At 55.5% G+C, this 22,763-nt stretch overlaps 1 protein-coding gene across 24 annotated transcripts in view; it reads right to left on the bottom strand.

Annotated features, from left to right (window-relative positions):
* The window catches only part of SCRIB (scribble planar cell polarity protein), a 143,763-nt gene that overhangs the window by 55,483 nt on the left and 65,517 nt on the right, over window positions 1–22,763 (bottom strand). For all 24 annotated transcript variants that reach the window (XM_077190247.1, XM_077190208.1, XM_077190296.1 and 21 more), the window contains 8 exons: window positions 18,410–18,499; window positions 16,823–16,900; window positions 13,880–14,188; window positions 13,163–13,243; window positions 7,385–7,630; window positions 5,697–5,807; window positions 2,421–2,597; window positions 454–570 (listed from right to left, as the gene is read on the bottom strand). In XM_077190247.1, coding sequence (XP_077046362.1) covers window positions 454–570; window positions 2,421–2,597; window positions 5,697–5,807; window positions 7,385–7,630; window positions 13,163–13,243; window positions 13,880–14,188; window positions 16,823–16,900; window positions 18,410–18,499 — 1,209 coding nt within the window. The remainder of the gene's footprint in view (window positions 1–453; window positions 571–2,420; window positions 2,598–5,696; window positions 5,808–7,384; window positions 7,631–13,162; window positions 13,244–13,879; window positions 14,189–16,822; window positions 16,901–18,409; window positions 18,500–22,763) is intronic.

The following is a 22,763-nucleotide window of genomic DNA, read 5'->3' as shown; positions in this document are numbered from 1 at the left end:
AAAATGATAAGCATAAGCTGAACAAGAAAACATGTAATTTCTGGAGGAAAACTGATGTGAGAATTTTGTGTGACACAAGCAGTCACCTAAAAAAGGAACAAAGTCACGCAGCCAGTGCAAGGCACAGGAGAAAAGGTTAGGGATTCCTTGCATGTCTGAGTGGGCAGGAAAGGACAGACACAGGCGGACCAACAGGAATGTGGGTACAAGGAAAGATGTGTGGGCTTGCACTACAGAAAAAAACACAAGAGAAGAAACAAAGCAAAGTAAAGGCAAGCAGGAAGTAAAATAAGAAGCTGTGAAGCTGCTGTAGAGGAGGAAATATGCAAGGACAAGGATTTGTCTCCTTTGCTGGAGGGAGAACCTCCAGAATGGTGCACCAGTGAAAGCTGAGAGCACATTGCAGCACCCTCCTCCCTGGCAGTGCCTGCAGGGGTGGTGGTGCTCTGGTACCTTGGAGATGAAGATGCCCTCATCAGTGGGATCAAACGGATTGCCAGCATGGCCCTTGGCTCCACCCCGGATGCTGATGCCCAGCTTCTCTCCTGGAGCCTTTTCAATGCAAATTTCCTGGAAACACAGAGGAGTCTCCTTGTTTCTGGGCTAAGTTCAGCTGAGGGAACACTCCTGGGAGTGACCACAGCTCTAAATGCCCTGAAAAGGGCCTGAATTAGGTACAGATATAGGGAATAGCTCCATCCCTCATTTGTCAGTTTATTCCTGTTGGAGAGGACCTGCCCTTTTCTGTTCCCTGATGACAGAGTCACCACAGCCATGGCAAGAGATCCTCACCATGCCCCAGCTAGAGACACACTTAAAAGTGATTGGATTCTGCCAAAGGAGTGGTGCCTCAGGTTTTGGCTTTTCTATTTTTCAGGTTCTGTGCTGCTTTAGTGTGTGGGTCTGGGTTCCATCTCAGGGGATGGTGAGATCTGTGCACAGAGCAGGGAGACAAAACAATTCCTGCTCCAGCTGGGGACCAAGGACAAATGATCCAAATCTCAGCCCCAAGAGCACAAACACCGTGGGCTGAAGAGAGAAAAACAAGGATGGGACTGCATGGGCTAAAGCTGTAATTGGACAATTAGCTCCAATGTGCTAATGGACCAAAACTTATAAAAGTGTGAGGACTGGTCATCCATTTTTTGTAACCATTTTGGTTCATCTTGGGTGTAGCCCTGGCTGGGCTCTTGCACTGCCCAAGGAGGATCTACTGAGGTCTCCAAATAAATCTACGTTATTTTTAACCCCTACTTTATTCTTTAGCTCCATCCAGCCTCTGTTCTAGACCAGCCTTCACAGGGGGTCAGGAGCAGGAAAAATCCCAGCCAGGAGTCTGGCTGTATCCTATCCCAGACCTCCCCAGAGCCGTGCCCCAGAGCCCTGCCCAAGGTGTCAGGAGCAGGAAAAATCCCAGCCAGGAGTCTGGCTGTATCCTATCCCAGACCTCCCCCAGGTGAGAGCTGCCCCAGAACCCTGCTGTGACTGCCCCACTGCCCTGCCCAAGGTGTCAGGAGCAGGAAATCCCAGGAGTCTGGCTGTATCCTATCCCAGACCTCCCTCAGGTGCCTGCCCCAGAGCCCTGCCCAAGGTGTCAGGAGCAGGAAATCCCAGGAGTCTGGCTGTCCCCTATCCCTGATCTCCCCAGGTGAGAGCTCCCCAGAGCCCTGCCCCAGAGCCCTGCCCAAGGTGTCAGGAGCAGGGAATCCCAGGAGTCTGGCTATCCCCTATCCCAGATCTCCCCAGAGCCGTGCCCCAGAGCCCTGCCCAAGGTGTCAGGAGCAGGGAATCCCAGCCAGGAGTCTGGCTGTCCCCTATCCCAGACCTCCCCAGGTGAGAGCTGCCCCAGTACCCCCCTGTGACTGCCCCAGAGCCCTGCCCAAGGTGTCAGGAGCAGGGAATCCCAGGAGTCTGGCTGTCCCCTATCCCAGATCTCCCCAGAGCCGTGCCCCAGAGCCCTGCCCAAGGTGTCAGGAGCAGGGAATCCCAGGAGTCTGGCTGTCCCCTATCCCAGATCTCCCCAGAGCCGTGCCCCAGAGCCCTGCCCAAGGTGTCAGGAGCAGGGAATCCCAGCAGTCTGGCTGTCCCCTATCCCAGATCTCCCCAGGTGAGAGCTCCCCAGAGCCCTGCCCCAGAGCCCTGCCTAGGGTGTCAGGAGCAGGGAATCCCAGCCAGGAGTCTGGCTGTCCCCTATCCCAGACCTCCCCAGGTGAGAGCTCCCCAGAGCCCTGCCCAAGGTGTCAGGAGCAGGGAATCCCAGCCAGGAGTCTGGCTGTCCCCTATCCCAGACCTCCCCAGGTGAGAGCTGCCCCAGAGCCCTGCCCAAGGTGTCAGGAGCAGGAAATCCCATGAGTCTGGCTGTCCCCTATCCCTGATCTTCCCAGGTAAGAACTGCCCCAGGTGCCTGCCCCAGAGCCCACCTGCATGCCAGGGGGAGGGGGGTCCCTGCGGACCAGCATGCTGAGCTCCTGGCTGTTGCAGAGCAGGGCGTTGACGGCCTCCTGGTGCGTGGCGTGGCGCAGGTCGGTGCCGTTCACCTCCAGGATCCTGTCCCCGACGCGGAGCCCGCTGCGCGACGCCAGCCCCCGCGGGATCACCTATGGACACAGCAACGCCTCCTGAGAAGGCTGGGCACTCTGCAGGAGCCTTTACAGAGACTGCTGGCAGCCTGAGAGAAGTCTGGTGATGAAGATTGCAATGCAAGGTGTTTTCAATCACCATCTGTATGGCAGATTATCTTTTGTCAAGTGGGCAGTTTGCCTTATCTCTCTCTTTGAGTGACCACATTCACTCCTCCCTCAGGGAGGGGATATCTGCTGATAACAGCTATGGAATGTCCCTGGCTGATAAGAACTACAGCATCCCATTGGGAGATGTGAGCCCAGAGGGAGGAGCCAAGCATTGCTACCCAGATATAATCCAGAGGTTTGGAGACACCAGCACGGCTTCTCCATGGGATTCCCCAGAGGAACAGCAGCTGCCTCTCCTTCCCCTGGATCTTCAGAGGAAGGATTCATCCTTCTCTACAGATCCCCCTTGCTCCAATGGAACCACCCCTGGCACTGCAGGAGGGCTACAGCCACATTTCCAATGGGACTGCTACCAACACCCACAGGGTGTCAGGTTGGGTTCTGACTCTGGCAGTGTTGTTCTAGTGCACTGCATTGTTTATTTTATCCTTTTATTTTTTTCCTTCCCTATTAAAGAACTGTTATTTCCTGCTCCCATATTTTTGCCTGACAGCCCGTTAATTTAAAATTTACAGCAATTGGGAGGGGTGGGGAGGGTTTACATTCTGCATTTCAGGGGAGGCTCCTGCCTTCCTTAACAGGCACCTGTCTATCCAAACCAAGACACCTGGTAACAAGATCCATGGGTACCCCTGAAAGAATTTCCTACCAAGGCTGTTGATGCAAAAACTAAGAAGGAAAGAAGGTTAAATAAGAGATGAGCATGTGATGGTGTTCACAGAGTTCTTAGGATGAGGGAAGAGATGAGGATCTGACTCCATGTTTCAGAAGGCTGATTTATTATTTTATGATATATATTACATTAAAACTATGCTAAAAAGAATAGAAGAAAGGATTTCATCAGAAGGCCAGCTAAGAATAGAAAAAGAAAGAATGATCACAAAGGCTTGTGGCTTGGACAGAGAATCCAAGCCAGCTGACTGTGATTGGCCATTAATTAGAAACAACCAACATGGGCCAATCAAAGATCTACCTATTGCATTCCACAGCAGCAGATAACCATTGGTTACATTTTGTTCCTGAGGCCTCTCAGCTTCTCAGGAGGGAAAATCCTAAGGAAAGGATTTTTCATAAAAGATGTCTGTGACATAGGCACATTGTTTGTCTCTTGTGATTAATGAGTACAGTGTAAATTTTTGAGTTTTGTAAGAATGCTGTGGAAACCCAGAGCACCCAGTGCACCACAGCACACTCTGTCTGCTCTGGGGTGTCCTGACCCCCAGGGCAGCACTGACTGTGACCCTCATTCATGGAGAAAGTTTCCTGGACTTCAAGATTGACCAGAATCCACAAAAGTGTGCAACAGATTATAGAGAGCAGTGTAGGTGTGTCACTGGGTGAGAAATTGAGGGTTTGGGATTTTTACAGAGTTGTGGATGGCAGCAAGATGGAGGGCACAGGGTGTCATCCTGGGTTTTTTCTTCATGCTGCTTCTTCCTCCTTCTCCACGGGTTTGGGTGGCATTTTGTAATTGGGCAGAAAAGTCCACATTGGAGGCTCTTTGGGATCATTTATTGGGTTAAAAGGGAAAATAATCTAGGTGTCAGTTCTTAATTGGACAGTTTAGTCTTAAAAGCCCTTGTAACAAGAGATTGTTGGCCATTTTGTGCCTTCTAATGAAAAGGTGCTGAACTCACAGTAGTGAGATTGTTTTATTGTTTAGAAATAATAAACACCTGAGTCTGAACATGAATTATTGTCTCAAGTACCTTGAATCCAGACACAAAGAAACCCACAACTGGGATCCCAACAGAATGTATAAAAAGCATGGATGCTATAATAAACACAGTTTGAAGCCTTCTGAGAATGGAGCGTGTTGCTTTATATTGTGACTGTCTCAGCCACGACAGTCCATCTCTCCTGGAGATGTGACTGTGTCCCCAGGCATCCTCCAGACCCTGCAGGCCTGTTCTGACTCCTCTCTGCAGACAAAATTCCCCAAGAGGTGACACATCTGGGAGCACTGGCAAAGAATGAAGTGGAATGTGCTTTCAAGTGCTATTCCATATGTTATTCTCACACTCCCAATTTAATCTGAGCCAATCCTGTGCCAGTCTTGCCATTATTTTGCCTGTGAGTGTGACCAGGACTGACAGCACCAGGACTGCTCCAGTCCTCACCCAGTGCTCTACAGGGGCTCCTGAGAGCTGAACACACAACCAAACCTGTGTTCCTGGTGAAACAAAGGAGTCAGCAAGGAAAGGGTGAAATCTGTGAGCACGTGGGAAGTAGGGATGGTGGGAAAGAGTCAGTCAGGCTTTGAGAAGAGCAAACCCTGCCCCACTGACCTGCTGATGCACTGCAATAAAAACCATGGGCACACCAAGGAAGAGGCCTGGCAGGCATCACTCCTAGAACTCCAAACAGCCCTTAGCAAGGTGTGAACCCTGCCACAGGTGTCAGAGCAGTCAGGTTCAGCACCTCCAAGTGACAAGAGCAGTCAGGAAGCAGAGAGGGCTCTGCAGGGATGTTGTCTCCAGCATCCCTATTCCCATGAGTGTGGAAGTGCAGGACTGTGAGGAATGGGCTGCAGCCAGTGGCCAGGTGTGTGCTGCCCCTGCATGGCATCACCACTGGAATGGGAACGTGGGATCAGAGCAGCCACACACTGTCCCACCAGCACCTTCCCAGTAATGGCTGGCTTCCTGCAATGCCAGCATCTTCCCAGGACTCACTAAGGCCAACCTGAACCCAGCAATTTCAAAAGCTGACTGGGATCCCTCCAAAGGGTTCAGTATGGATTAGAAAGGTCTGAGGCTTTTACATGCCCTCAGATGGCTCCAGCAGCAGCAGCACATGCAGTACAAATAACCCTTCACACATCCCTCTCCTATGCCCTCATTTCACAAATCCATCCTGTACAGCTGGACTCACATCCAAATCCCTCACCTGAATGCCAATAACCAACAGCTCAGAACAGCCAGAGCAGCTCTGCTGGGACTCTACCTTGGAGATGAAGACACCTGGCTCATGAATCCCAAAGGGATGGCTGGAGTGGTCACTGCCCCCGACGATGCTGAGGCCCAGGGGACCCCCTGCTTTCACCAGGTGGATTTCCTGAAGGGAACAAGAAGCAGTGTCAAAGACAACGAAGGAGATCACCTGGAGACCACAAACACTGACAAACACGGAGTCAGGGCTCTTTGCGTGGGTAAGCACAAGGTGAACACCCATGGGACAAGGGGGCTCCCCATGTGGGACTCTACAACCTGGAGAAGAGCTGGAATGGGGCTCCAGGAGAGCTGGAGAGGGATTTTGGACAAGGGCCTGGAGCGACCCAAGGGGGAACAGGTTCTACCTGAGAGTGGGCAGGGTTAGATGGGACACTGGGGAGAAATCCTTCCTTCCCTGTGAGGCTGGGCAGGCCCTGGTACAGGGTGCTCCAGAAGCTGTGGCTGCCTCATCCCTGGAAATTTTCAAGGCCAGGTTGGACAGGGCTTGAAGCAAGCTGGGCTAGGGGAAGCTGTCCCTGCCCATGGTAGGGGGCAGGTCTGGCTTTCAGATCCCTCCACCCCAAGCCTTTCCATGATGACACCTCCAGCCCCCAATAACCCTCCAGGCCAGTCCCCATCCCACACCCATCTTTCAGGATTACACCATGCCCCCAAAGCCAAGCTCACACAAGAGGGAATAGGTTCTCCCTGAAAGTGGGCAGGGTTAGGTGGGATACTGGGGAGAAATCCTTCCAGGCCCTGGCAGTGGTTGCCTGGAGAAGCTGTGGCTACCCCATCCCTGGGGCATTCAAGGCCAGGCTGGACAGGGCCTGAAGCAAGCTGTGCTAGTGGAAGGTGCCCCAGCCCATGGCAAGGGGTGGGTCTGGCTTCCAGGTCCCTTCACCCCAATCCTTTCTAAATGACACCTCCAGCTCCAATAACCCTCCAGGCCAGTCCCCATTCCCACACCCATCTTTCATGGTTACACCAAGCTCACCTCGATGGGGTATTGATCCTCCAGCCCCAATAACCCAGCAGGCTGGTCCCCATCCCACACCCATCTTTCAGGGTTACACTGTGCTCACCTCGATGGGGTACTGGTCCTCCAGCCCCAGTAACCCAGCAGGCTGATCCCCATCCCACACCCATCTTTCAGGGTTACCCCAAGCTCACCTCGATGGGGTACTGATCCTCCAGCCCCAATAACCCAGCAGGCTGATCCCCATCCCACACCCATCTTTAAGGATTACATGGTGCTCACCTCGATGGGGTACTGGTCCTCCAGCCCCAGTAACCCTCCAGGCTGGTCCCCATCCCACACCCATCTTTCAGGGTTACCCCAAGCTCACCTCGATGGGGTACTGATCCTCCAGCCCCAGTAACCCTCCAGGCTGGTCCCCATCCCACACCCATCTTTCAGGGTTACCCCAAGCTCACCTCGATGGGGTACTGATCCTCCAGCCCCAATAACCCAGCAGGCTGATCCCCATCCCACACCCATCTTTGAGGATTACACTGTGCTCACCTCGATGGGGTACTGATCCTCCAGCCCCAGTAACCCAGCAGGCTGATCCCCATCCCACACCCATCTTTCAGGATTACCCCAAGCTCACCTCGATGGGGTACTGATCCTCCAGCCCCAATAACCCTCCAGGCTGATCCCCATCCCACACCCATCTTTCAGGATTACCCCAAGCTCACCTCGATGGGGTACTGATCCTCCAGCCCCTTGCACAGGTGGTTCCTGGGCGTCTCCTCGGGCGGGCTGTCCCCGGGTCCCGGTGGAGGTGGCGGGGAGTGCATGCGGGCTCGGGGCGAGCCCCCCTCGCCGGGCTGCTCCTCTGCCCTGCCCTCTCTCTCCACCAGCAGCACGATGGTGGGGGAGGCCGCGGTAAGCAGCGCTACGGCCTGATCATGCCTGGCTTCTGTCATGTCTACCCCATTGATCTGGAACAAAGCTGGCGTCAGGGCCGAGCCCTGGGAGCCCTGTCCTGCTGGCACCTGTGCCCCAGAGCTCCCTCCGACCTGGCAAAGGGGCACGGGCGCCTGGGAATTCCCACTGATCCCGGTTCCCTTCCTGCTCGGCTCTCCTGCCCCTTTTCCCGTTCCCTGCACACCTGACACGGTGCTCCAGGGGATCACACAGGCCAGGGGTGATGTTCCACCTGCCTCAGCAAATGTCTCCGTGTGGGAGAAGCAAAACAGAGACTTCCAGCGGCAGTGCCACGACACAGGCACGTGCAGAAGCAGCTGCTGCCGTGTCACTGAGGCACCTGCCCTCATCAGTCACCCAAAGCCCTGACACGGACACCACGGGCAGGATTTGGTGGCTGACAGGACCTGTCACTGCTCACTGCTCCACTGGCTGCCCATGCTGGGCAAGGGCATGGTAGCCAGCTCTGAGGCTTTAAAAGTGAGCCCAGGTACAGGGAGATGTGAAAGAACAGAGAGCCTTTCCTACAAAATTCAGATTTAAAACTGCCTCCCTAGAAACTCAAAGGACGTGACTGTTTTCCATGGATGTAGAAGGGGCAGAAACTGAGCTGAGAGAACACAGACAGAACAACAAAACTAGACAGGAAAAAGCTGAAAATTAAAAGGTTTCTAGCCATTAGGTTCTGGAGAAGCTTTCCAAAAGGAACAAAGAGGACATGAAAAAAGGAGCTGCCAAGATGGGCTTTGATCAGCTCATGAAGTAACAACATGACTGTAACAGTCACAGCAACTGGGCTTTGTAGGCCAATTCCCCAGTGCCTGATCCCCAGAAATATTATTGAAACTCCCCAGCTCCTCCCCAGAGAGCAGTTTCTGGACTAAGCTGGCATGCAGGGCTTTGTCCAGACCCCCTGTGACCCTGCCAGCACCCTGTCCCACCCATAGCTGTGGGTGCTGCTCTCATTAGGACAGCCCAGTGCTGTCCTGGGAACTGCCCAGCGTCACCTCTGCCGAGAGAACTGTCCCCAAAGGACACCCCTGGCATGAACCAGAAGGATGCCAGGGCAGCAGCTGGCACGTGCCCCAGGAAGAGGAAGGATGAGAGGGACCTGGGCAGTGGCTGCTGAGCACAGGACAGGGCACCAAGCAGGAAAGGTGACAAATGAACCACACAGGTGCACAGCCCCTAAGGGAGTGCAGGTAACAGACACACGGCTCAGACACCCCAGATGGATCCTCAAAGAGTCACCAAAGGCAATCACACAAAGGAATCAGCACATGGACCCTCAAAGAGTCACCAAAGGCAATCACACAAAGGAATCAGCACATTAGAGAAGCGTGACCAGGCCTGACAACCAGTCTGCAGAAGAAATGGAGATTATGAGGGGCTGTCTCAGCACATCTCTTGCAGAAAGGGCCCAGTGGCTGCAGGAAGCTTGAAGGAGGTGTTTGGGAATATACAGCACTTGTTATGGGATGTTTAGCAGAACAGGAAGAGGACTGGAGGTGAGGAACAAGCACAGGGAAATACAGGGGAGAACAGGAGGCTGCTGGTCAGTGCTGGTGTGGCCAAGCCCTGGGCCTGAGTGCACATCTGCTCTGCCTCTCCCCACATTCTGTATTTACTGGGCCAGCTCACTCTGTTCAGGGCACATGTGCACAGCTGCTGGTAAAACTCAAGCTGGAATGGCCAGCAAGTAGGAATCCAAAACATGGGAAGACTCAAGAGGTGGCCCAGAGGCTGGATGAAAGGCTTGGGTGTGACCAAAGAGCCTTGGGTGTGACCAGAGAGCCTGGGAGCCCTGTTTGCTGGAGCAGAGGCTGGATGGAAGGTTTGGGGGTGAGCAGAGAGCCTGGAAGCCCTGTTTGCTGGAGCAGAGGCTGGATGGCAGGTTTGGGGGTGACCAGAGAGCCTGGGAGCCCTGTTTGCTGGAGCAGAGGCTGGATGGAAGGTTTGGGGGAGACCAGAGAGCCTGGGAGCCCTGTTTGCTGGAGCAGAGGCTGGATGGCAGGTTTGGGGGTGACCAGAGAGCCTGGGAGCCCTGTTTGCTGGAGCAGAGGCTGGATGGCAGGTTTGGGGGTGACCAGAGAGCCTGGAAGCCCTGTTTGCTGGAGCAGAGGCTGGATGGAAGGTTTGGGGGAGACCAGAGAGCCTGGGAGCCCTGTTTGCTGGAGCAGAGGCTGGATGGAAGGTTTGGGGGAGACCAGAGAGCCTGGAAGCCCTGTTTGCTGGAGCAGAGGCTGGATGGAAGGTTTGGGGGTGAGCAGAGAGCCTGGGAGCCCTGTTTGCTGGAGCAGAGGCTGGATGGAAGGTTTGGGGGTGAGCAGAGAGCCTGGAAGCCCTGTTTGCTGGAGCAGGCAGGAGCCCTGACCGGGCTGAGTGAGGGAAGGAGGGAGGATTTGTGCCATCCCCCAGCAAGCTGAACCCTGGTGAGCCAGAGGCAGCACCAGGCTGTGCTCCTGCCCTGGGGGCACCACCTGTGCTCAGGTGTGCACCTGGAAGGGCACTGCCCTGTCCTGCCCCGGTGCTCTGGGACCGGCTGTGTCTGCCCTGTGTTCCACACCTGGAGCCTGCACTTTGCCCTGCTGAGGGCTGCAGCTGGAGCAGGGAAAGCAGCAGCTCTGTGTGCAGGGGATTGGGAAGGGAGGATTCCTGGGGTCTTCTGATGGTTAACAAAGGCAACAGCCAGCAGAGACTTGGCTCTTTGGTTCTATCACCACATCAAGGCCAAGCATGCTCAGTGAGAGGGAACAAGATGATCTTTGAGGCCCCTTCCAAGCCAAGCCTTGCTCTGACGGTGTGACACTGCACACACAGAGCTGCTGCAGCACTCTCATTTCTCACATCCCCTCTGCTGCTCTCCTGCCCCTGAGAGGAGGAGAGTGCTCAGATGGGGTCAGGCCAGGAGGGCACAGCAGAGCAGGGACCATGGCACGGGACTCCAGGAGTCAGGGCTGTCTCAAATGTAACAGCCCCTGGAGCATTTCACCCAGTAACTCTCCCCTACCTGGAATCCTGGTGGCTACCCAGCTTTTGGGGCAGCTGATTTTCCATGGCCTTTATCTGGCTGGAGAGCAAGGCCAGCCATGCAGCCCTCTGAGTGCCATGGGGAAGGGACAGTGTCTGATAATATAATTCCTTGCTCCACATGTTTCTCTGTGTGCCAGGGAATTATATTATCCTGGCAAGTCTCTAAGGGGTCACACTGCATCATTGGGACTCACGTGTCACCTCCCACCATCCTACATCTCTCCAATGTCAGTTTTCTTCCCAGTCCCAAAAAAATCAGCTGCCCTTAGCAACTGCTCCCAATCCTGCACCCTCCCTGCTGGATTCCCATCCCACAGCTCCAGCTCTGCAGCACTCCCCCAGCAGTTCCTGGCCAGTGTCTTCCCCCCAAAATGAGTCCCAAGAGCCACAGGAACACAGGGAATGAGTGACAGTCACTGGGGCCTGTTGAGGGGTGTTAACTCAGGGGAGACCCAGCTGGGCTCCTCAACCCCTGTGCTCAAAGCTCCCCATAGAAAGTCAAAGGAGCAATCCCAGCTCTTCTCCTGAGGAGAAATCCAGGAGGATTTGGAGCACAGGGGAAGAGCAGGAAGGTGTGCTGTATTTATTTTCTTAAGAAAACAGAATTCTTTGGCAAAGTGAGAGCTGAGCATGACCAGGACAGCACAGCTTTGGAAATGGGCCCTGTACCCAGCAAGGGTCCTCTCCTTCCCCATGCAGATACAGGCAACCTGCACCCACATCCTAGGAACCACAGCATTGTGGAAGATTTCCAACAAAAATGGGAAATTGCTGCTTCCAAAGAGGGTGGTAAGCAGGCTTGGAAGTCCTGGGAGTGTTCTCCTGAAAGGTGACATGTTCCTGCACTCCTCAGAGGTGAGCACGGGATCTGAGCTTCAGCTGGTGCTCAGCACCAAACCTCTGTGATGGTCACACACAGCTGAGCACAGGGAACTGAGGGGTGTCAGGAATAGTGACCAAACCCCCATGGTCACACACAGCTGAGCACAGGGAACTGAGGGGAACCTGCTGGGGTGTCAGGAATAGTGACCAAACCTCCATGGTCACACACAGCTGAGCACAGGGAACTGAGGGGAACCTGCTGGGGTGTCAGGAATAGTGACCAAACCTCCATGGTCACACACAGCTGAGCACAGGGAACTGAGGGGAACCTGCTGGGGGTGTCAGGAATAGTGACCAAACCCCCATGGTCACACACACCTGAGCACAGGGAACTGAGGGGTGTCAGGAATAATGACCAAACCCCCATGGTCACACACAGCTGAGCACAGGTAGCCAAGGGGGTGTCAGGAATAGTGACCAAACCCCCATGGTCACACACAGCTGAGCACAGGGAACTGAGGGGTGTCAGGAATAGTGACCAAACCCCCATGGTCACACACACCTGAGCACAGGTAGCCAAGGAGACCCTGCTAGGGGTGTCAGGAATAATGACAGCAACACTTCAGCCACATCAAAATGCAGCAGAGGCCCCAGCTCTGTAAGCCCTGAACTCACACATCCCATGAGGAATCCACTGCAAGCTATTACTAGGGAATTAGATCTGCTTTTCCTACGATGCTGCCCATGGATATAAATAGAGCTGCTGAAGCCGGCTGGAGGCAGGTTTGACTTTTGAATCTGTTCTAAGGTTTTGTGTCTCCTTTTTCCACAGGTTGAGCAAACCAACCACAAATGATGGGCCTCAGTACTGCCTCTGTACCATGGAGCATCAAAACACGAACAAATCCAAAATAATCCAGTCTATCTGGCATTAATCAGGGTCAGGGCTTGATTCTGGGCAGCAGGGAGCACTAGGAGGGAGTGAGAGATGCCACACCAGTTCAAGCTTCCTGCCAAGTGTCAGACCTGCACTAAAATGCTGTGCCTGAGCAAACCCAAGCCAGCCCCAGCCCAGGGATAGAGCAGACAGAAGCCAGCACTGACGAGGCTGTATCAGTGCTTACTCACGCCAGCGCCGCGGCAACACCACGGCAGCTGGGCAGAAACCACCACCAGCACCAGGAGCTGGAGGTGCCCAGAGGCAGCATGCAGCGTGGGAGGAGGGTCAGGAGGCTGAGGAGAGGCTCCCGCAGGAGGGGAGTGAGGAGCAGGAGGCAGAGACACAGGTGAGAGCAGTGAGATCCGCAGCGACAGCACGGCAGGCCGGAGCTCCACGTGAAGCAGGGAAGCACTGGGGCACCCCTGCCCTGCTCCACAGCACCCCAGGGCAGCTCCCTGTGCTCCAGCCCACCCCACTGTGCCCCAAGGGGCTCCCCCTCCCCGTGGCTGAGCCCCCCAGGCTCCAGAGGGACCCCAGGCTGGGCAGTGCAGCTGTGTCCCCTCCCTCCATTCCATTCCTTCCTTCCCCTTGGGTAAAGGGCAGGTGTAACTGCACCCACCCCCAGACAGGGGAGAACCACCCAAATTAAACACTGTCCCAGAAGGCTCAGAGCTGAAGAAAGGAGCCCCAAAACGCAGCCCCAGCAGCAGAGGAGCAGCCCCTGCCGAGCCAGCCCCTCCGCTGCACTCACCGAGATGACTCTGTCCCCGACGCGCAGGATCCCGTCCCGGTGGGCTGCTCCTCCCTCTGCAATCCGGGAGATGAAGATGCCCTGCAGCACAGGCGGGAGGGTCACAGCAGCCCGGGCTGTCCCTGCCTGAGCCTGGCTCCCCAAACCCAGGCAGGTCTCAGTCCTCCCCCCTGCCCTGCCCCTTCCCGTCGGCTCTGCACTCCACACAAACCCTCTGCTCCCAGAGCCCCTGGCAGCAAATCCTGCCGTGGCCCAGGGCCTGGAATCTGTGCCAGGAGGGCAGCAGTGGGATTAGATGTCACTGGCAGGGATTGGGAGCCCCAGCCACCCTCCTTCTATAAAAAAGAGGGAGAGAGACTTGGACACGGGCCTGGAGTGACAGCACAAGGGCAATGGCCTCCCAGTGCCAGAGGGCAGGGATGGATGGCACATTGGGCAGGAATTGTTCCCTGGGAGGGTGTGAGGCCCTGGCACAGGGTGCCCAGAGCAGCTGTGGCTGCTCCTGGACCCCTGCAAGTGTTGAAGGCCATGGTGGGCAGGACCTGGAGCAACCTGGCACGGTGGAACCTGCCCACCACAAGGTGAGGTTTAAGGTCCCTCCAAACGCAAACCATCCTAGAATTCCGTGATTCCCTGACTTTAGAGCACCCTGCCCAGCAGAGGCTGCCCGGCTGCACGCCCAGGGATGAGGATGTGGGTCCCAGGGCTCGGACTGACCGTGTCCCCAGCCCGGTAGGGCGTGGAGCCCTTGCCGCCGGCGATGCTGAAGCCCAGCCCCTTCTCGTTGCGCATGAGGCAGGTGGAGAAGCGCTCGGCGGCCGCCTCGGGGCCCTCGGGGAAGCGCAGCCCCCCGCGCCGCTCCCGGGGGCTGTAATCGTCCTCGGGCCGCAGCGGGGTGACCGTGATGGCGTTCTCGGGCTCCACCATCCGCTCCCGCAGCACCGTCATGGACACCGAGCTGCCCGAGCCCCGCAGCGCCTCCACCGCCACGTGGTGCTCGGCACAGTGCAGGGACACGCCGTTCACCTGGGCAGGGAGAGAGACAGCGTGCTGTGAGACTGAGACACAGCCCAAACACAGCCCTGACCAACACACAGCCTGCCCTGACCAACACACACAGTGCAGGGACACGCCGTTCACCTGGGCAGGGAGAGAGACAGCGTGCTGTGAGACTGAGACACAGCCCAAACACAGCCCTGACCAACACACAGCCTGCCCTGACCAACACACACAGTGCAGGGACACGCCGTTCACCTGGGCAGGGAGAGAGACAGCGTGCTGTGAGACTGAGACACAGCCCAAACACAGCCCTGACCAACACACAGCCTGCCCTGACCAACACACACAGTGCAGGGACACGCCGTTCACCTGGGCAGGGAGAGAGACAGCGTGCTGTGAGACTGAGACACAGCCCAAACACAGCCCTGACCAACACACAGCCTGCCCTGACCAACACACACAGTGCAGGGACACGCCGTTCACCTGGGCAGGGAGAGAGACAGCGTGCTGTGAGACTGAGACACAGCCCAAACACAGCTCTGACCAACACACAGCCTGCCCTGACCAACACACAGCCTGCCCTGACACAGAGCCCAGGCTCACACAGTGCAGGGACACGCCGTTCACCTGGGCAAGGGGAGAAAGAGACAGCGTGCTGTGAGACTGAGCCCTGACCAACACAGAGCCCTGACCTCCCACCCAGCCCAACCTCACACAGTGCAGGGACACGCCGTTCACCTGGGCAGGGAGAGAGACAGACTGATGTGGAACAGAGCCCCGACCGAGACAGAGACCAACAAACAGAGCCCCGACCTCACACCCAGCCCAATCTCATACAGTGCAGGGACACGCCGTTCAGCTGGGCAGGGACAGCAACAGCAAGCCGTGAGACAGAGCCCTGACCAACACAGAGCCCAATCTCACACCCAGCCCAAGCTCACACAGAGTGCAGGGACACCTTGTTCACCTGGGCACGGGGAGAGACAGCGTGTCCTGACACAGAGCCCCGACCAGCACAGAGCCCAGCAAACAGAGCCCCCACCTCACAGCCAGCCCAACCTCACACAGTGCAGGGACAGACACCGTGCCCTGACACAGAGCCCCAACAAACACAGACACCAACAAACCCTGATCAGCACACAGCCTGCTCTGACACAGAGCCCAGCAAACACAGACACCAACAAACCCTGACCAACACACAGCCTGCTCTGACACACAGCCCAGCAAACACAGAGCCCTGACCAACACAAGCCCAGGCTCACACACAGCCTGCCCCGACACAGAGCCCAACAAACACAGAGCCCTGACCTCACACAGCCTGCCCTGATGCACAGCCCTAACCTCACACACAGCCCCAACAAACACACTCCTGACCTCAGACCCAGCCCAACCTCACACACAGCCCAACCTACACAGAGCCCTGACCAACACACAGCCTAACACAGAGACCAGCAAACACAGAGCCCTGACCAACACACAGCCTAACACAGAGACCAGCAAACACAGAGCCCTGACCAACACGCAGCCCAACAAACACAGAGCCCGACCAACACACAGAACCTGCCTTGACACAGAGCCCAGACACAGAGCCCCAACCTCACACCCAGTCCAACCTGCACAGAGCCCTGACCTCAAACACAGCCTCACTTCACTCCCAGTGTCCTCTCACACTCAGGCCAACCTCATATCCAGACTCCCCTCGCACCCAACTCAACCTCACACAGCCCCAACCTCACACCCAGCCTCGACCAACACTGAGCCCCAACCTCACACCCAGCCCCAATCTCACACCCACCCCAACCCCAGCCACTGCTGCCCGAGGGAACTGGCTCAACCCCTCACACCCCACCTGGGCCCTGCTCCCACAGGTGTGCCCAGACCTCTGGGAGGTTATCCTGCCTTCCCACAGCACCTGCTACCTGTCCCAGGCCAGGGCAGCCAAGGAAAGGCCCTTTCAGAGGAATTCCTTCCCCACAGAGAGTCCTGAATTCGCTACACCTGTATCATCTCTACAGGTAACATCCCAGACAGATAACCCCACACAGAGCCATCTCCACCAACAAAACTCAGCACAATTCAACACAACTCAGGCTGACCCCCATCCATCTTCCAGGAGGGACATGCAGCTGCTCACAGCCCTGGAACACCCCGAGCTGTCAGTGTGACAGAGCCCTGTGTGTCAGTCCCTCGGTGTGGGGATGTCACAGAGCAGATCATCCCCAGGGTGGCACAAAAGGGAAAACCAGGGGTCAGCCCAGCAGCCTGGGTAGTGGAAGGTGTTCCTGCCCATGGCAGGGGTGAAATGAGATGAGTGTCAAGGTCCCTTCCCACCCAAACAATCCCCATGGCTGGCTCCCTGGGTAAGAAGTTATTTACTGGGTTCACTTTTGCTCTGCCCAGGTATGTGTTCTTGTATTGTATTTATTCCCACCTGGGCCACACAACACTTCAGAGCTGGGCCAGAGCAAGTGCAGGAGCTTATAAAGCAACAAAAGGTTCATGGTGACATAAATTAAACAACTATCTCTGAGCCAAAGGGATTTTGTTTAGCTCTTACACACCTTGGTCTAAAACATGTGTGATGCAAATCCATTCCCAATCATCTCACACCTCCCCTCCAAGCTATCAGAAGCACTTGCTTTGCCAGGAGTCAGTGCTTACCTCCAGGAGCTTGTCACCAACACGGACCCCTGCCCGAGCCGCAGGACCCTCCTCAGACACGCGGGAAATGAAGATGCCCTGGAAACAAAACCCTCTGGTCATGGAGAGCCCGTTCCTTACCCCTCTGCAGGGCAGAGACCCCTCAGCCCCAGCCCCTGGCCAGTCCTGAACCCACAATGAGGGGACATGGCAGCTCAGGAGCTGGGGAGAGGGAACAGAAACCCCAAGGTGACGAGAGGGGACAGGAACCCCATTGCAGGGCTACCCCAAGGTGACAAGGGGGACACAGGAACCCCATTGCAGGGCTGCCCCAAGGTGACAAGGGGGACACAGGAACCCCATTGCAGGGCTACCCCAAGGTGACAATAACCCCATTCCAGGGCTACCCCAAGGTGACAAGAGGGGACAGGAACCCCATGGCAGGGCTGCCCCAAGGTGACAAGAGGGACTGGAACCCCATTGCAGGGCTGTCCCAAGGTGACAATAACCCCATTGCAGGGCTGCCCCAAGGTGACAAGAGGGACTGGAACCCCATTCCAAGGCTACCCCAAGGTGACAAGGGGGACACAGGAACCCTACAGCAGGGCTGCCCCAAGGTGACAATAACCCCATTCCAGGGCTACCCCAAGGTGACAAGGGGGACAGGAACCCGATGGCAGGGCTGCCCCAAGGTGACAAGGGGGACACAGGAACCCCATTGCAGGGCTGTCCCAAGGTGACAATAACCCCATTCCAGGGCTACCCCAAGGTGACAAGGGGGACAGGAACCCCATTGCAGGGCTGCCCCAAGGTGACAAGGGGGACACAGGAACCCCATTGCAGGGCTGTCCCAAGGTGACAATAACCCCATTCCAGGGCTACCCCAAGGTGACAAGGGGGACAGGAACCCCATTGCAGGGCTGCCCCAAGGTGACAAGGGGGACACAGGAACCCCATTGCAGGGCTGTCCCAAGGTGACAAGGAGGACAGGAACCCCATGGCAGGGCTGCCCCAAGGTGACAAGAGGGACTGGAACCCCATTCCAAGGCTGCCCCAAGGTGACAAGAGGGACAGGAGCCCCATGGCAGGGCTGCCCCAGGTGAGCCACAAGACAAGGGAATGACACCTTAACCCTCTTCCAGTGGAACTGGAATCACAGGATGCAGCTGATGCCACCAGGTGGGGAACAACCCCATCCCCTGTGCCCCACAGCTGGGGAGGAAGCCCTGCTGCCATGGCAGCTCCAGCTCAGACCCTCTTGGTTCAGGGACAGGAGTCTGCTCCATCCCACTACCATGGCTCATCCCCCATATCCTGGTGGGGTCTGCTCCATCCCACCACCATGGCTCATCCAGCTCATCCCTTATCCTGGTGGGGTCTGCTCCATCCCACCACCATGGCTCATCCAGCTCATCCCCCATATCCTGGTGGGGTCTGCTCCATCCCACCACCATGGCTCATCCAGCTCACTCCCCATCTGCTCCACCCCACCACCCTCCCTTTGGGGGCAGCCAGGGCTGCTCTCACCCGCCCCAAAGCTCCCATGAGGGACACCCAGTCCCCAGCAGGAGCTGGCTCAGCAGGGACAGGGACAGGGACAGGCCTTACCTCATCATCCCCCTTGTAGGGCGTGGAGCCCTTGCCCCCCGCGATGCTGATGCCCAGCCCGCCCGTCTGCCGCACGATGGTCAGGGTCAGCTGCAACACAAGGGACAGGGTCAGGGCACCCAGAGCCAGGCACGGCTCCTTTGCATGGCAAACAGCAGCTCTGGGTTCCTCTGCATGGCAAACTGCAGCTCTGGGCCATCTCCTGGCACTGGGGGGGCCCTGGCACCTCTGGGGGGGGGGCTGTGGGTCAGGGCACCCAGAGCCCTGCATGGCTCCTTTGCATGGCAAACAGCAGCTCTGGGCCATCTCCTGACACTGGGGGAACTGTGACACCTCTGGGTGAGGCATGGCACCTGTGGGACACACTGGGGGGGCCGTGGCACCTGTGGGTGACCCATGGCACCTGTGGGACACACTGGGGAGCTGTGACACCTCTGGGGGAGCCATGGCACCTGTGGGACACACTGGGGGAGCTGTGGCACCTGTGGGTGAGCCATGGCACCTGTGGGACACACTGGGGGAGCTGTGGCACCTGTGGGTGAGCCATGGCACCTGTGGGACACACTGGGGAGCTGTGGTGTGTGGGTGAGTCATGGCACCTGTGGGACACACTGGGGGAGCTGTGACACCTCTGGGGGAGCCATGGCACCTGTGGGACACACTGGGGGAGCTGTGGCACTCGTGCCTCAGAGGCAGCACCCCCACAACCCATGGAACACATCAATCCCCTCCCACAGCTGAGCCCTGAGCCAACAGTCAGCCTGCCCACAGTGGACACAGCAGAGGGGATTCCAGCACAAGGCAAACTGGATCACAGGACAGGGACAGTGCTCACACCACAGCCTGGCTCTGCCATGGCTCCCTCTGAGTGTAATTCCAGCAGCCACTGGGGCATGCCAGGGCACCCCAGAGCAGTGTGCAGTGACAAGGATGGCACCTTGTCCAGAAGACTCTGGTGGACACTTGGCTTTGCTGTATTAATGGAAATAACACACAAGTCCTAAAGCCCCAGATGCTCAGCTCCCCTCTGCCCCAGCTGCTCAGGATCACAGCTGAGCAATCCACAATTCTCCTCCTTCCTACCTCCCACCTCCACACACCCAGCCATGCCCACTGCCAGCAGCTGATGTGACTCAGGCTGAAGCTGTTTCTTTCAGGGACACCAGCATGAGCCATTCCCAATGCCACAGTCAGGAGAAGGAAGACAGGGAGCACGTGGTAGGACACAGGGAGAGGAACAGGACAGAGAGGACTCTCTCAGGGCCAAGGAGCTGGGGAGCTCAGTGACAGAAATGAGCACAGGCTCCTCCAGAGAACCAAACTGGCTGTCCCCCATGTCACCTCTTTGGAAACAAAGCCCAGGATGGAGAGAGGCTGCTGCAGAGATGTCAGGTGTGTCAGCTGCACATGGCCACAGCATGGGCAGCAAAGGAAGCAGGGATCACCTTCCTTAACACTTCCAACCCTCCTTCACTTCTGCAGTGACAGAACCAACGTCCTGTGGAGCTCCATATTTGTTGTCTTATATATCAAGAGTCCTATTATCATTATGGTGCAAGGATTCCATATTGCCAGAGTTTCAATCTCCTCAATATTTCTTGTAGGCAGCTCCTCTAAGCACTGCCTGCTCCTGCTCCTTGCAGCAGTCATCTGACTCTGGTGCCTACCAATCCACTCTTTTATACCACTGTTCTTATTGGCTACAGCTGTGGCCTGTTAACATCAGGCCTGCTCCTAAGCTTTAGTAATTGGTCCAGCTGCAATCTTTAGGGGATAAGATTACATTCTACACCACCTTCATTTACCCATACTGTATCCCCCTACACATATTCTGCTAGGGTTAAAACAAAAGCCAAACCAAAACCCCCTGCAGGAAACGTGGAACAAGCTGAGGTGCTCTGCTCTGCCAGCTCCTCTGGTGCCCAGGTAACAGCAGAACACTCAGGGATCTTCCCAGGGAAATCCCTGGTTCCAGACCTGCCATCAGCTCACTGTCTCTGTGCAAGAGCCAGAAACTCAGTAAAATTCCAAGGTTTGGAATACCCAAGCAAGACAGAAATGGGGTAGTGAGGAGGCAGCACCAAGACAGCCCAGCTCAAACCAGCTCCTGACCAGACAATGCTTCTTGCATGACCCTATCAGGAGCTAACTACAAACCCCTTGTTTTTCCACCCAGACTCACTGGACTCTAGGAATGCTCTGAAGACTCACATCTGTACTGTCCAAGGAGTGCTCAGACCATGCTCTCAGGCACATGGGAGGATTTTTGGGGCTGCTCTGTGCAGGGCCAGAAACTGGACTTGAGGATCCTGGTGATCAGGAAATTGTGTAATTCTATATTCAACACAAAAGTTTCTAAGAATGACAGCAAACCAGGGCTTCAGACAAGAATTACAGGAATTTACAGGAATTATAGCAAACCAGGGCTTCAGGCAGGGATTACAGGAATGACAGCAAACCAGGTGTTCAGGCAGGGATTACAGGAATTATAGCAAACCAGGGATTACAGGAATGACAGCAAACCAGGGCTTCAGGCAGGGATTACAGGAATTACAGCAAACCAGGGCTTCAGGCAGGGATTACAGGAATGACAGCAAACCAGGGCTTCAGGCAGGGATTACAGACTGGTCTAAGAGCAGGATCCTGGTGTTTCCCAGGTCTGCTCAGTGCCTGGATCCATTGGACAGGATCATGATTTTGGAAAATGACTGAGGACTGTCTGATGTCACTGGTCACAGAAAGTCACTTCAGCTGCATGGGAAGCTGATGCTGTAAACTAACAGAAAGATATTCCATAAACCCCCTGGATTTCACAAATTCAGCAAACCAGTCTAAAAATATGGGGAAACCTGCCAGAAAAGCTAACTGGCCTGAGGGGGAAGAACCTTCTGTCCATCAATGTTCACTGAAAAGCAAAACCCCAAGGAGAAGACAGGCCAGATTAAAAATACTGAGACAACTGCAGCAAAGGGGCTTGAATTAGATATAAATACATGTAGGCTGAAAAGATTTCAAACTCCTAAGAAAATCAAAAACGAGTGTGGTTTGTGGAGGTTGGTGGACGGATGTTTGAGGTCTGTGCAAACAGTAACTGATGTGAATATGAGCCTCAAGAAGGAGGACCTGGATCCAGCAGCCTGGAACGGCCCCTCAAGGTGCAGCTCAGGCTGTTTCTGGCTCTAAACCCTGAAGCTGTTTGCTCCCCCAAGCTCCTCTTTCCTAAGGCTGCTCTTGGACTGCCACAAAGCCACACTGAAACCACTGAAACCACTGAAAGCACAGCACAGAGCTGCCCCCAGCAGGGACAGCTCAGCTCCCTCCTTGCCATTGCTCCTGCCATGGATTTCATGGGGTATTTTATCCTTTGTGTATTTTCCCCCAAAGGCAGGGATCCACCCACAGACCATCTCAGATAATCCAATCTGTGCTGCTTCTCCCTCTGCAGAAAGCACAAACCTTCATGGAGAGCACAGCACGCTCCCAGGTCCTCAGCAGGGAACAGCCCTGCAGGAAAGGTGCTGCAGTGCCAGGGAAAAGTGGGGAAATTGGAAAAGCTGCTACACTTCGAGCTGCCATGTCACAGACATCTTTTATGGAAAATCCTTTCCTTAGGATTTTTCCTCCTGAGAAGCTGAGAGGCCTCAGGAACAAAATGCAAACAATGGTTATCTGCTGCTGTGGAATACAACAGGAACAAAATGTAACCAATGGTTATCTGCTGCTGTGGAATGCAACAGGAACAAAATGTAACCAATGGTTATCTGCTGCTGTGGAATGCAACAGGAACAAAATGTAACCAATGGTTATCTGCTGCTGTGGAATGCAACAGGTGCATCTGGGATTGGGCTCATGTGGTTGTTTCTAATTAATGGCCAATCACAGCCTAGCTGGCTCGGACTCTGTCTGAGCCACAAACCTTTGTTAACATTCCTTCCTATTCTATTCTTAGCCAGCCTTCTGATGAAATCCTTTCTTCTATTCTTTTAGTATAGTTTTAATATAATATATATAATGAAATAATAAATCAGCCTTCTGAAACATGGAGTCAGATCCTCATCTCTTCCCTCATCCTCAGATCCCTGTGAACACGGTCACACTGCCATCCTTAGCCCTGGGATTCCACTGGGAACCCATTCACCATCACTGGCATCAAAAACACCCAGCAGTTCCACACCCTGTGCCCTCAGTCCTGCCTGTGCCTCTTTGGGGACACACCAAACATGACCCAGGGCCACCTCAACCCAGTTCTCATAAGGCCTTTGGTGTAACTGTCTTTTAAAATGGAATCATGGAATGGTTTGTGTGAAAAATGCACGCATTTTATGATTGGCTTTTCACAAATATTCAAATGAAT

Source organism: Agelaius phoeniceus, chromosome 1, assembly GCF_051311805.1.
Source record: "Agelaius phoeniceus isolate bAgePho1 chromosome 1, bAgePho1.hap1, whole genome shotgun sequence".
Lineage (NCBI taxonomy): Eukaryota > Metazoa > Chordata > Aves > Passeriformes > Icteridae > Agelaius > Agelaius phoeniceus.
This window is presented reverse-complemented; position numbering and strand designations above follow the sequence as displayed.